We start from the raw sequence: 14,644 nt of genomic DNA, 5'->3' as shown, positions 1-14,644 counted from the left end.
AGTTACTATTAAACGTTTTTTGTTTTAAGTCTGAGGGCTCTGAAGCCAGGTGGCCTGGCTGAGATGTCTTGTTCTCTTCAGCAACTACATGAACTAAGGCAGCTTGCCAAGCCTCCCTGCCCTCAGTTTATTCATCAGTGAAATGGATGGAGTTCATGAGACTTCACAAAGTGTTTGTGAATTTTAATGAAGCACCCCCGCACAGGGCCTGGCACATAGTAAGAGCTCAATACGTGTTGCTCTACAATAAAGGGAAGTGTTACCACTTGTATGAAGACATCATGGGAGTGAATATACCAGTCAATCCAGAACATAAATACTGCATGTTCCCACGTATACGAAGCACCTAGAGTAGTTAGATTCATAGAGGCAGAGTCGAGTGGTGGCTGCCAGAGGCTCAGGGGACAGGGGGCCGGGGACTTAACGTTTCATGGGTACGGAGTTTCAGTCTGGGGAGATGAGAAGGCTCTGGAGACCAAGGGTGGTGATGTTTGTAGAACACTGTGAATGTACTTAATGCCACTGAGCTGGACGCTTCAAATGGTTAAAATGATCAACTCTGTGTAATGTATGTTTTACCACAATAACAAAGAAAGAGGAGGAGAGGCAGGAAGGAAGGAAAGGAGGGAAGGAGGAAGAAAGGGAAGGCAAGAAGGCAGGCAGGCAGGCGAGGCTGTGCTAGCCCACAAAGGAAATGACATTTCATTTTTTTGAACTTAAGATTTTGAGACTAGACCAAGCACCCTCCAGCATTTTGATAATTCTTGTTTTTTAATGACTGTTTCAAGACTGAATGCCAACACGTCAATGTCCTAAGAATAAGAGATTACCTAACTAAATGCTGCTTTTCCCCCCTTACACATTCTGTATGTTCTCGCCTTAAAGGAATACACATTAAGAAACCAAACAGATCAATAGCAACAGCTAAAATGTCAAGATAACCGTTCCCCAGGGCTTTCGTATCAAATAAGGGCCAAGTGTTGTGGGGAGAAGCCATGCCCGTGTTTTAACAGACGATCTTCGAGCTACGGAGGTGCTCTCTGTACTTCTCACATTTCATCTTCAGTGCGTGCGGGCTACCATAGTTGCACATCGAGAAAGTACGCATTTTATATCCCTGCTGGAATGTGCAAAACATCTGGGACAAAAATTTTCAGACTGACCCAATGTTTATCACTGAACGAAAATAAAATCATCAAGCCCAATGTGACATGGGCTGGCCGTCAGTTCCTAAAACATTCCAATGGCAGGAATAAGGGAAAGAGTAGGGAAAAGCCATGGCAGGTGTGGGAGGCAGTCCCTTAGGATTCAGGGTTGGGGACAGACTCAGGGTTGGGGACAGAGAAAGTGGGCAAGTTCCCAGGGGACTTGGGGGCTGAAGCTGCCAGGGGAAGGATCCTTCTACTCTCTTCTTACCCCAGACCTGCTTGGAAAATACTGTTTTCGGGGGCGCCTGGGTGGCTCAGTGGGTTAAGCTGCTGCCTTCAGCTCAGGTCATGATCTCAGGATCCTGGAATCGAGTCCCACATTCGGCTCTCTGCTCAGCAGGGAGCCTGCTTCCTCCTCTCTCTCTCTCTGCCTGCCTCTCTGCCTACTTGTGATCTCTCTCTGTCAAATAAATAAATAAAATCTTTAAAAAAAAAATACTGTTTTTGATGATGATGGTGGTGATGATGATGATGACGGTGTTGATCCTTTACAGTAACATGGTCATACCTCCCGCTCCCGTGTCATTCCCTGCGTCTTCTCAATGATAAAAACACTAGTGAGTCACGAGTAAAATGCTTGCCATAATTTCCTCTGTTATAAATGGCAGGGGTTTTACTGAAAATAGAAACTGCTATAAATTCTTCAAGAAATGAGAGTTTCCTTAAACATGCCCCCAATTTCTATGTCTTAGGTGACACAGCACTTTCCCGTCACTGTACGTCATTATTCCACACAGACCTGTGGGGATTCGTAAGTGTTTCATTAACTTACCCCATGTTCTTAATTATTAGAACATTTCCCTCTGAGTTTATCACTTACACAGCGTTTAAGTAATAAAACAGTTTAAGTAATAAAACAAATGTTCCACTAATTCTCAGAAGACCACTCCCCCTCTCGGTTTGGCAATAAGAACACTTTTCCATATCATACTTCTATGGCCTTTGGCTTCCAGGAAGGATCACAACCTTTCTACACACATGACATATAGTATTTATTATTGCCACGCTCCGAGGAGGCGAGTTTTCCAGCTTCCTTTATGAACCCAGAGAGCAGCCCATACTTGCTTGGAAACATCAGATTGTAGTGCGGAGGAAAGGGAAGAAAATTTACCATCTTGAGCCAGATCACTCGCTAGGCACTGACTGACATCCCTTATTCTCATTCTACAGTTCCATACAATCCCGTTTCACAGATGAGAAAACCGAGACCCAGAGAGGTTAAGAAACTTGCCCACCTTCTTTTGCCAGAACCGGGATTCACCTCCAAGGCTCCTGAAGACACAGGGGACCTCCTCTTCCACTCTGTTTTGTTGCTTGAGAGAGACAGGAAGCCCTTTCATGAAAATGATCTGATGCTTTTTGACTGTCCTCAAGTTTCAAGATCAACCAGAAGTGTGACACAGCTCAGCAAAGCAACAATCTTTGACTGTACCAGGAAGAATGGGATGCTGAAGACTGTCCTGCAAAAACTGGGACAGATGTGTTGTCCCAGAGAGTAGGATACGCTGCTTGCTTGTACAGGCGTATCCAAAGGATGCCTCAGAGGAAATCTGCAAATTGGGACTCAGCAAGATTCGTACACGGTGCCCCACTAAGGGACAGAAACATGCACTTGTGGTGCTACAGTTAGGTGAACTGGGGGACTGGCCATCCTCTAAGAGCCACTTGAATGGCACTTGGAAGCCAACCTCCAAGATGCTTCCCAGCAATCCCCATCCCCTGGTCCCATGTGACCAAGAGAATCTGGCAGATGTGACAGTGTGTGCCTTCCAAAGCTAGGACATCAGAGCACTGCAGCTCCCACTCAGCCCCTGGATCACTTGCTGTGGCAGAAGCCAGCTGCCATCCATGTCATGAGGTGACTCCCCTGGCAGGTGAGATGGACAGGAGCTGAGGCCACTGGCCAGCAGCCGACACCGACCCACCGGCCATCTTAGATCCATATCGTCTAAGCCCCAGTCAAGCCTTCAGCTGACACCTGACTGCAACCCCATGAGATAACCTAAGGCAGAATGACTGGCCATGCTTCTCCCAAATTCCTGACCCACAGAACCCATGAACGATATTAAAAGACTCATCGCTTGAAGCCACTAAGGCTTGGGGTAATGCATGACACAGCCATTGTCATTGGAATATGGAGCCATGACATCGTGTCCTGCTCTAGAACTCAGCCCCAGGATAAGTGAAGACACGAAAGTGGGACATTGGTCAGCTTTACAGAAAGTCCGCTGCCAAGAATGATAGAGTAAAGTCCGACACTTGCATTAGAAGACACTGGGCCCCTTCAGTACTTGTGGAAAGGAGATCTGAATTGGCTACAGACTCAGAATGAGCCATGATGAGGCTGCAGAAAAGCACATAAAGGAAGGCTGCATTAACAGAAGCATAGTACCTCATTGAAGGAGGTGAGCTCCTGCCCTGGGCTGAGTACCCTAATAGGACTGTGTTTCGGTCTGAATCACTCTACACGGGACAAGGCAGTCCAGACACACTAGGGGAAGATTGATAGGAGCAAGTAGCTTCCACTGATGGAGAAAGATGAGGAAGAACATAGTGAAGTGGAGATTCCCGGTTCCTAAAGGAGAAAAGGGGGAGGGCGAGAGCAAGGCAATCCCTGATCTTAAATGCAAAAACATCTGCCATGTGGAAGGAGGTCTGGGGGACAAGGCCAGGATGTAGAAATGGGCCTGTTCTGTTCACTGCTGAATCCGTAGTATGGGAACCAGTAAGCACTTCTACAACATCTGAGAGCTGCCTAAGTATTAGAACCACGTGAAAATAGGAGGCCGACTCAGAAGGGAGTCAAATCCACGGGCATGTTCACACAGAGCATATATCCCAGTCAGGGAGGACGGGGTCCTCAAAGTTCGCTAAAGACCCTTTCCCAGCTCTGAGACCCTTATTCTGTGATTTCCTGACTGGATGAGTGGCACCTGCTGAATGAGGCCAACACAGGGGTTCTTAAACTTCAGAAGGCATATGATAATAAGGGGAATCTTATTAAAACACAGCTTCTGAGTCAGAAGGTCTGCAGTAGGCCTGAGATTTTGCACTGTGAGCGAGCGCCCAGCTGACACTGCTAGTCTATAGACCACACTGGAAGCAGCGAGAGGTTCAAGGTCGCCTGTGACAGCAGAAAGGGTCAGGCAGCCTGGAAAAGGCATTAAGTATTTGAGCAGCGGAGGGATGACCAGCATCAGAAGTTACTACACAAGGAAGAGCCCTGAACAGGGGAGGGTCCATACGCCACCAAGGGCTTTCGGACTAACATCCTTTGATCTCCTGAATGTGGTCTTTACGTTGTCCACTTCCTAATCATCCTGGGTTTGCTGCAGCCTGAAGGCGCAGTAGTGTGACATCATGCCAACCCGCACTCATTCACTACCTGGGGCCTGTGAGTCTCAGTTTCTTCGTGTGTAAAATGGGAACAATGTTCCACCTGCAAGGCTGTTGTATTGAACAGTGTCTGGTGTGTAAAAATGCCCATTGTATGTTTCTTAGCCTCATTACAAAACTAGGTGATTAATAAGCATTTGTTTCCTTCACTACAAAGATTAATTACTAATATTCGTCCTGGAATTGAATGGTCCTTCGCTAACCCCACACGTCCTGGGATGTAAATCAGATATGACCCTGTCTTATGGATGAGGGTGTGATGTGTTCTCACCTAGAGCATCAAGTAAATACCGGCATGAGTACCACGACTCCTGTTGGAATTCTAAGGAATTTTTTCTAGAAGAGTCATTTCCCCTGATCCAGGCACTGGGGGCCAGTAACTAGTAAGATTTCATCCCACTTCCTTGTCTGAGGGACAAAATACTGTTTCCCCCTGAGGGGCTCTCTGGTCACCATCATGTCAGAAGGGCCCAAGGTGCTCCGTAACTTGGAGACCTGACCAGGAGGAACCAAAAGATTCAGGTAGAACAACAGTGAAGCCAAGAACTGCCCACCAGTGGAACACCTCAGCCACAGCTCCTGGGCACCAACGGGTGGAGTGGGAACTATGCCCTCCCCAGGCTTCACTGCCCAGTGCAGACAACCGGCAGGAGAAGGTGCTGGGCCAGGGCCAGTCCTGCCCCCTAGCAGAGATGGCCAGCAAAACACCCACACAATTCCAGAGTTATCACCTCTGGGAACCGGAGGCACTTCCATGCCTTTTAATCAAGAAAAAGCTTAGTCTATTATCTCTGTAATGGACAGCCCACAGAGACCCGGCTTCTTGCTCTTTCTCATTCAGTCCATGCCCAGTGAGGGGGTCAAGCCGCTTCTACCACACCGACCTGGGCCACTAAATCTTAGCATCAAGCCCGACCGCCTTCCTCCATAAGGACTCTGAAGACCACCAACCAGCCCGGGTCCCCCCAGAACTGCTGTAGCTAAACCAGCAGCCTGTGTAGCAGAGAAAGCATGACTTTGGGCTTGAATTCAGACTCCGCCTTAAATAGGTAACACCCTCACTCTCTGAGCCTCCGTTTTCACATCTTTGGGGTGTGTGGGGGAATCCTAATATTTACCTCATTGGGCTTTTGGGGAAATTAAGTGAGATATTAATGTATGTTAAGCAACCAGCTCACGGAAGGTGTTCAAACGCTTTTGGTTCTCTTATTCTTTCGGCTGGGAAAAATATTATTAAAGAGGGTGGTCTCTGGAGCTCCAGAAGTCCTGGAGAATTCCTGCTTCGTTCGAGAGATGTCCTTGGCCTCTCCGGGACTTTGAAGAGACCCTCACTCAGCCTTTTGCCCTGAGACTGGCTCCCCGTCCCCAGCACGCCTCCCCGCGGTCCCCTAAAACCTCCTCTCTCCCCGTCTTCCCTGCCATCCCGGCGCACCCCATCCCCAAAAACTTTCAGCCAGTTCCTCCCGAGGGTCCTTCCAAACCGTGGCCCGGGAGCAGGGGGCCGCCCGTGCCCTCTCGCTTCCCGCCGGGCGTCGGCCGCACACCCAGCGCGGGTCGCCGGGGAGCCCCGTCCGGCCACCGCAGGCGCGGGTGCGGGCACGGGCGCGGGTGCCGGCGCGGATGCAGGCGCGGGTCCCCGCGCGGGTGCCGGCGCAGCCCTCCGGGGCCCCTCGGACTGCGGAGCCGCCGACCGCATTGCAGCCCTTCCCGCGCCGCTGCCTCCCGCGGGCCCAGGGGCTGCCGGCTCCTCTCGCGCCCTGCGCCCCGGGCGGCTTCCCCCGCGGCGCGCCGGTCCGGAGCCGGGGTCCAGCGCGCTCCAGACGCCTCCGCCCTCCCCTCCCCCGCCGGCCGCCCCTCGGGTCCCCCGGGGGTGGGGTTTCCCTCCGCGTCGCCCCCCCCCGCCACCGCCCTCCCCTCCCCCGCCCGCCCCTATGTATGTGTCACCACGCGCCATGCCCGCCCGCCCGCCCACCTACCTCCCCGCCGCTCGAGAGGGGGCTCGCAGAGCTGAGGACGCGCCCGCGCCGCTCCAGGTCTCTCCTTCCGCGCGCTCGCCGGCCGGCATCTGACGCGGGCGCCAGGGGCTCCGGGCACCTTGCAGCGGCCCTTGCCTCGGCCAGCCGGGACTCCGCAACCCAGCCGCTGCCGCCGCGGCCGCCGCCTGAGGGGACCTGCGGACAGGACGCCCGCGGCAGGAGGGGTGCGCGGCGCGCGCGCAGAGCGTCTCCCCCGCGGCGCCGCCAGCCCCGGGCCTCCCGGCCCCGCGAGACCCCGGCCGCCCCGCCAGCTGTGTGGCACCGAAGTTCTTACGAAGGGCGTCCAACTCTTCAAGGTAACTGTCCCCTTCCCTCCGGGGAGAGGCTCTCCCGGGGTCCCCCGGCCGCTGGCCACTCCGCGCGCGGGGGCTGCGCTGCCTCAGTGTCCCCTGCGGGGGGAGGCGTGCGCTGCGGCTTCCCGACCGCCGCGTCCGCCCGCGGAGTTGAGCAAACTTTCGTGCTGTTGCAGACGCAGCGTGCATGGGGCGAAGGAACACGTGACGAGGGGCTGTTGTCTGCTGGTCCCCCGAAATTAAGGAACAGAGAACAGGGGAGCTTTTACTCCCGACTCCCATGTGTTTGCAAGTCCTAGAGTCTGGAACGCGCTTCGGTGGACAGACGAGCGGCTTTGGAGTCGGGGAAATGTGGGTTCAGATCCCCTGGGCTACCCTTGAGCTGGAGGAGTTGCTTCATGGTTCCGAGCCTTGGCCTGGACTGTCCGTGGGAAGGATGAGGCCCTTGGGCAGGGTGGCTGGGCATGGGCAGTGTGTCGGGTACAAGGCAGGTGCCCAAGCAGGGGCTGAGAGAACCCGCTGCTCCCACTTCCTTGGCCACTTGGCCTACTCCAGGAGCTCAGGGACGGGGGAAAGAGGGGAACTGGCAGAACCCAGGGCCACTGAGCTGCCAGCGAGGGAGACAAACTCGGACCGGGCCACTAGGTAGGGGCATCTCTCAAGGAAGAGGAGGGGAAATGAGGACACATGACCAGGGACAGCTTTGCCTTCTCTGGGTTCCTCTGCAGTGGAAGCCCACCACGGTGGAGTCTTTCAAACCCCGGGGTTTGGGTGGATGGTTGTCCTTTACCGAATCTGCATTCCAAGCCAGAGCAAACTGTGGGGTGACGGTGGGAGGGGCTTGTCTCCTGTTGGAAGACTCCAACCCAAACTTTTCCATCATTCTGCTCCTTGCAGTCGTGAGCAGGGCTCTGGTAGGATTCTTGTAGGGTCTCACCGCTAAGGATCCCCAGGTCCCAGCATTTTGCTTGGTGTGTACATTCCAATTCTGTCAGGAGTGGGCTGCCAAGAGAAAAGGAAGTAGGATGGAGAGCTGAATGGGTTAGCGAGGTGTTTCAGGTCCCGGACACTGCGGTGGGTGGGTATCTGTCAGTTTGGGGGAACCCTGGACCTTGGAAAGATATTCAAAAGAAAGTGAATCCGGAAAGGTGTGATGACTTTCTAAAGGTCACACCTGACTTAGGGGAAGGGCAGGACTAGAATCAGGATTTTCTGAGGCTCTAGTCGGTTGCTTGCCCTGATTTAAGAATCCAGAAGTCTGGGCTCCAGTCCTAGTTCCTTCCTTGCCTCTGGGTTGCCAAGGGGAAGATCGTCTGTACCCCTGGGCAGAGCGGGTTAGGCGGGGCTTGGGATCAGTCTAGGAGCGCTGGCCTGGCCATCACTGAACCTGGAAGAGACTGCCCAAGAACAGAAGGGCAATCAGGGAGAAAACCTGAAGGAGGAGGTGTCTCTACACCCAGAAGCAAGGATCCCTCCAATTTCAAAAGTTTTGGAAGAAGGAATTATGAAAAGAAAGAAAATATCTCTCAGGGAAATGCTGGCATTTTTCGGGTTACATCAAATTGGGTACAAATACAAATGAGATGCATGTATGTGCAATTTCCAGCGTGTCCCTGGGTCCCTTCATTCATTCTCCGGTAACTACTGAGTGCCACCTAGTAACTCTGTGCCCAGTGCTGGCCATTGCTGGTCTGGCCATTGCTGGCCATAAAACAGTTGCTGTGGTTACGCAAGCAAGTACTCCAGAACTGATACCATTTATTATTATTATCACTAATTTTAATTCTAAGTAGATATTTTTCTTTTCCTAGAATTTTCTAGGAAAATCTTACTTAAATTGGGAGTCTTTATAATTTGAAAGCCCTTCTTTCAATATAGGAATAAAGAGGGGCACCTGGGTGGCTCAGTTGTTAAGCATCTGCCTTCAGCTCAGGTCATGATCTCAGGGTCCTGGGATCGAGCCCTGCATCTGGCTCCCTGCTCGGTGGAAAGCCTGCTTCTCCCTCACCCACTCCCCCTGCTTTTGTTCCCTCTCTCACTGTCTCTCTCTCTCTGTCAAATAAAAACAAATAAAATCTTTAAAAAATTTATAGGAGTAAAGAATCCAGAGGGGGAGATGATAGAAATATTATTACGTATCTTCAGGGAGTCTCTGCGACTTGAGTGGCGGAACTGTGTGCTATTGGAGCCACACCTGACTCCAGGCCCCTTCTCACTCCCACACACAGGCTTTGCCCCTGCTCCCCATCTCCCACACACCCACATGCCAGGCAGCCGCACCCCTGCATGCTGAATGGGGGGGGGTCCTCCATCCCCACATGCCCAGAACAGATGTCCAACTCCCCAGTTGGAGAGGGAGCTCCAAGAGAGCCCTGACTCCTGGGATGGTGGGGGAGAGCCACAGGGGTGGGGGGGAGCCTGCCCAGCAGGGCAGACCTGGGTTTGAATCCCAACTCAGCCACTTTTGAAGAGGGCCTTGTCTGGCTCTCAGCAGGCACCAGAAACCTTAATTCCTCTCCTCTAGCGGCTTCTAGGCCCCCTTGGGGTCACAAACTGTAAGTTCAGGAGAGTATTAATTGAGAATATTCTGTAGTAGTAAAAGACTATTTGTCCTAACTTTTCATGTGGATCTTTTTCATGCTGGCTCCTAGAACCCAGTCCCTTCCAAGCCCCTTCTTGTTGGGCCTGAGGAGGGCCTCAGCTGAGCCAGGGGAGGCCCATGGGCCCCTGCTTGGAGCCTCGCTCTTTGTCCCTGCTCCAGCGGACACATCTAGCACTGAGTATCTCCATCTGCAGGTTGTAAAACCGATTTAGGGGGGTGGAATGACATAGGAAAGAGTAATTTCATAGTGTCTCCCACGTAATAAAAGTAAGTATTGTTTCCAGAAACTTCTATTTCTGTTTTATATTTGGCAATCCTAAATAAGTGTCTATGTGATTATAATACATAGATATATACACAATATATACAAATTTGATGTTTATAGGATGAATTTCTTACTGCGGGTTGCAGTCAAAAAAGTTTGAAAGACACCGATCCTGATAATGTTTTTGTCTCTGAGAAATTCCTGCCTCGTGGTTCCAGCTGACAGGTGCTGGGGCCTCCTTGTTGTCCCTATGCTAACACCTGGACTGGACCTGTAAACGTCTCGGGAGTGGGAGCAGCAGGGGTAGAAGTCGGGGGGCGGGTAGTAGTGAAAGGCAAGTTCAAGGAAGAGGACCCAGACGCAGACAGAGAGGAAGCAATGAGTCCTGCTTGCGAGTGGAGCAGGAGGCGTGACAGGGCCAATGCCCCCCCCCCACCGGGAAAGGGAGTCTATGGGTGGATACATCTTTTTTTAAGATTTTATTTATTTATTTTTAAAGAGCGAGAGAGCGTGCTCACGTGTGTGTGAGTGAGCAGGGGAGAAGCCGAGGGAGAGGGACAAGCAGACTCTGCTGGGCGTGGAGCCTCTCTCGGGGCTTGATTCCAGGACCCCGAGATCATGACCTGAGCTGAAATCAAGAGTCAAACGTCCAACCCACTGAGCCACCCAGGCACCCCTATGGGAGGGAGAACATCTTTAAATAGGAGCCCTCCTCTTCTGCTGTCACCAGGTGGGCCTCTTGGCCATGCTGGGGACCTTGATGGGAGCATCAGTCCTGCCCTCCTTCCTCGAGAAAGCTCTGTTCTATGGAGTGGAAGGGGGTTGTGGCATCTCCCCCGGCTGCTTTTCTTCCCCCAGACCAGATAGGACACCCCCATCCCTGAGAGGAGGCCTGGGCCCCTGGGCGTGGTTGGAAATGGAGTCAACATTGTAGGGGAGGAGCAGCTGGGGGGGGGGCGGGGGCGGGGGGGGGGGTGCAGGGCAGGGGCAGGGTTAGAGAGGGAGAGCGGGAGTGAGGCACAGGGAGGACCAGAGAGAGGGGGAATTTGGAGGGAGAACGGGAAAACGGTTCCTTTTTTCAAAAGTTGAATCCAGGGCAAGAACGGAAACCGTGGAGTTTACTTTTAAAAACTCAGAGCCTCCTTGTAAGCGGCTGAGTGTGTGTGTGTGTGTGTGTGTGTGTGAGTGCACGCTAGGAGGGCGGGCCCTGCGGGCTGGCCTGGGCTTGTGAGAGGCGACTTTTCTCCCTCTCAATGGCCTTACAGTGTATCCTAAAGAAGCTTTTTGTTAAGCTCATGAATAGGTGGGTTTGGGGTGTGCGATGCTAGCCCTCACGATCTGGATATTTGGTTACCTTTGAGGTTACGTGTTTTCCCTTCTAAGACACACACCCAAAAAAAGGAGCCTCCTCTCCTGCATCAGGCCGCTTTTGGGGATGGGAGGGCTTGTTCGTCTCTGTGTGATGGATTTGGCTTGAGGAGCAAGGGTCCGAAGGAGAAACTGAGAACTAGACAGAGGTGTAATGTCCAGCCTGGCGGACAACCCCTCCTCAGCCCCCAGACTCTGGGCCTCTGAGCTGGAATATCGTGGTTCCCAGACCATGGATGTCCAGGACCTTTGTGGCCTGTGATGATCCTCCTGTAAGACATCACAAGGGGAATGGAGGCCCAGAAGGGGAAAAGTGCTTGCCCCAGGCTAGCCCAGAACAGACCAGTGAAGCTGTGGATGGAAACTTAGGCCTTCAGGCCCTCACCCTGAAACATACCATATCCATGGAAAGCATTCATTCATTCTTCCTGCTGTACTACTTGCTACATGTTACAGGCACTGCACTAGGTGTGGGTAAACAATTAGCTCTTCCTGCCCTCCAGCCGCTCTTAGTCTATTGAGGAGGACGGGCTATAATCAACTTGACCCCGACCCCACATTCCTATAAAGCAGCAGCTCTCAACTGGGGAGTTCTTTTGCTCTCCAGAGACCATCTGACCTTATGTGGGGAGATTTTTTGTTGTCGCCATGGGGAGGGGGTGACGTACTCGTGTCTAGTGGGTAGAGACCAGGGATGCTGTAACCATCTGAAAATGCCCAGGATAGCACTTTCCTCCTACCAGTAGAGAATGATCCAGCCCAAAATGTCAATAATGCCAAGATCGAGAAGTCCTATTCCAGAGCTTCATTTAGCTATGGCACCAAAGCATGCTGTGTGAACCAGCAAGAAGACTGGGGGTAGGAGGGCAAGAAGGGAGGGGTTGGCAGGCGGTGAAGAGCCGGCAACAAAAGAAAACAAGAAGCCAGGCCCCAGTGGTAAAGCAGAAAGAACGTGGACTTTGGCAGCCCCGTCATAGGTTGAAATCCCAGCTGTGTGCCCTTGGGCAAGTCAATTACCCTCTCTGAGCCTCACTTTCCACATCTGTGAAATGAGGCTTCTCTGATGGTTGAGGGGGTTCAAGATAAAGCGAATAAGGGACTTGGCACAAAATAGACCAACAATAAAATAGCAACTGCTATTATTGTCTTGGAGGCTTTTCGAGGTCCCGCTCTGGAAAATCACACCAGCAGGTGTGGACGTGGGATAGCGAGACCAAAGAAGTTTGCTGTTCAGGGCACTATTGCCACAGTAGTGCGTTCTGGTGGGGGGGTGGCATGTGGGTCACCACCTTCCCCCACCCCCACACAGCTCCCAGCAAGGGGGAGGGTGTGTGCTCCAGGGAGAACGCATCCTACAGTTGGGCAGTGGGAGAAGCTGGGCTTGCAGCCACTTGAGTTGGGCACTGCCTGGCTGCATGACGTGGGTATATCGCTTTGCCTCCCTGAGGCTCGGTTTTCTTCTCTGTAAAATGGGCATCCTAAGGCCTGTCTTCACAGAGCAAGATCCAGGGAGAAATTACTTCTGGGAAGGTGACTTGTGGGGATGGGAGGAGCACCTGTGAGGCCTAAGCAGGCATCTTTCGTATCTGGTGTGCGCTACACCTAACCCAGGGCCTGGCACACGCAGGCAGGCCGAATGGATGAATGAGCAGACCCTCACCCTCTAAGTTCCTTTGGATGCTTGACAAGAAGAGCACCAATACTCAGATGGGCGGCCCTCCACTTGGCCACGCCTCCATCCCAAGCCGGGCGGAAGCAGCGGGGGCCCTGTGTTTCCCGTTGGGCGCCTGGCTCAGGTCACAGCGCTGACAGCAGCGCCCTCTAGAGGGTACTTCAGTCATAGCAGCTGAGTTGTGCTAACCGGGAGGAGGGAGCCCCCCTGGGAGCTGGAGGTGTGGGTGAGACACCAGAAGGGAGAAAGCCCAAGCTGCCAAGAAGAGGACCCAGTCCGGATCAGGAATGTGGATACTTATCTCAGTGCAGGGCGCATCCATTTTCCCACCTGAACAGCAAGGCCTTTGCTTGACCACACAGAGTTGAACTTAGAATATATTAAGGCCTCCTTGAAAGTCACTAGCCATAGGGGTGGATTTGAGAATTGCCACGCTTCCCTGAGCATCTGCTTTTCAGAGTCATGAAGCATTAAATCAGAAAGGGACGCAGGGGACTGAATCACCCGCCTCCTTCATTATGCAGATGAGGCACCTGAGCCCCAGAGAGGGGTTCAGGCTGCTCTCAGCAGAGCCACAGATCCCATCAGGGCTGCTGGGGCTCCTCCCTGCACATCACATGTCACATTCAAGCCAGTAAAAGGAGGCGCCTGCTCACAGAAACACTGTGCCATCCCATAAGAACCCAGCTATAGACAGACCTCCTCCTGGGCACCCACTGTCTACTCTAGGGCCACCTTCTGACTCTGTGCCTCTAGGGTCTTTGCTGGTTCCCAGGATGCTTGGGAGAAGAAAGCCCTTATAAGAGAAATGTCCAGGGCAATGTGGAGCCCAGCCTCCCCTCTCCCTCACAACCCCTGGGCTTTCTTATCCCAACCTCCCCCCTTGGTCATAGGGAGGGGGTTTCCCCCAACCAAACCTGGACCTTGGCCTGACCTTCCCCTTCAGGGGCTCCCTTCTTCCCCATCCCCTGAACCACCCTCCCTCTGACCTCTTATCAAGCTGGCTCAGGGGAACACCTGGATTTTAGGATGACTCAGGAAGGTAATGGACGTCTGTCAGCTTGACAAGACACTGAAAAAGGGTCCCAGACGCCATCATCAGAAGTAGACTCTGTCCCTAGAATTGAAAGCATTGGAGGAGCTTTGGGAAAACAAGTATGCCTAAATCCTAATGCACCTGCAAAGATTCTGCTTGGGGGGCAGGGTAGGAATTTGTGCTTTTCAAACACACCCAAGGTGATCCTAATGCAACCCAGCTTCTGAACTCCTAGTGTAAAGCCCCAAGCAGTTCTCTGGGTGCCTTCAGTTCTAAGCCACTTTCTTATAGCCCTGCCTGTTGGGGTCACCTGCCTTCCCCTCCATGCAGGCAGAACTACAGCCTCTGCCCCCAGTTTGCCCTTTAGGAGAATGAGGAGGTCACAGCCTGCTTCTGTCTCCTCCTTCCTGCCTGAGACAGGGGCCCTGCTTCCTTACCATAGTTGTCCTTGACCCTGAATCAAAGTACATTTGGCCAGGGTTCCCAGAAGTGGGTTCCCCAGAACAACTGTTTCAGGGATGGTCAAAGCACATTTCATGTAAAAAGGGCCTCATCCCCGGGGGTCAAACAGAACAGAATGCACCCCTGTTCTGCAGGAATTCTCCAGATGCTGATGGATATTGGAAATCTCCGAGAGTCTCTTACACTGAATTTTCCAGGGAGCTCTTCTTTTCTAGAGCGGATGGAGGGTCTGTAGAGATGCTGATCTAAGCAATCAGCCAGCTCTGATCCTGCGGCAGGAATGAGGCAGCTGCACCAGGGCCCAAG

At 52.7% G+C, this 14,644-nt stretch overlaps 2 protein-coding genes across 5 annotated transcripts in view; one reads left to right on the top strand and one right to left on the bottom strand.

Annotated features, from left to right (window-relative positions):
* LOC123388109 overlaps positions 1-14,644 on the bottom strand; it is a 110,542-nt gene that overhangs the window by 93,330 nt on the left and 2,568 nt on the right. The window contains exons 2-3 of the mRNA XM_045067218.1: positions 6,915-7,029; positions 6,581-6,775 (exon numbers count right to left, since the gene is read on the bottom strand). Of these exons, the coding sequence (XP_044923153.1) occupies positions 6,581-6,775; positions 6,915-7,029 (310 nt within the window). The remainder of the gene's footprint in view (positions 1-6,580; positions 6,776-6,914; positions 7,030-14,644) is intronic.
* The window catches only part of ACAN (aggrecan), a 60,002-nt gene continuing 52,178 nt past the window's right edge, over positions 6,821-14,644 (top strand). For all 4 annotated transcript variants that reach the window (XM_045067232.1, XM_045067229.1, XM_045067230.1 and 1 more), the window contains exon 1: positions 6,821-6,936. The gene's annotated coding sequence lies outside the window, so the exon portion shown is untranslated. The remainder of the gene's footprint in view (positions 6,937-14,644) is intronic.

This window comes from Mustela putorius, unplaced genomic scaffold (assembly GCF_011764305.1).
Source record: "Mustela putorius furo isolate JIRA1106 unplaced genomic scaffold, ASM1176430v1.1 tig00003875_pilon_pilon_pilon, whole genome shotgun sequence".
Taxonomy (NCBI): Eukaryota; Metazoa; Chordata; class Mammalia; order Carnivora; family Mustelidae; genus Mustela; species Mustela putorius.
Note: the sequence above shows the minus strand (reverse complement) of the source record. Positions and strands in the feature narration are given on the sequence as shown.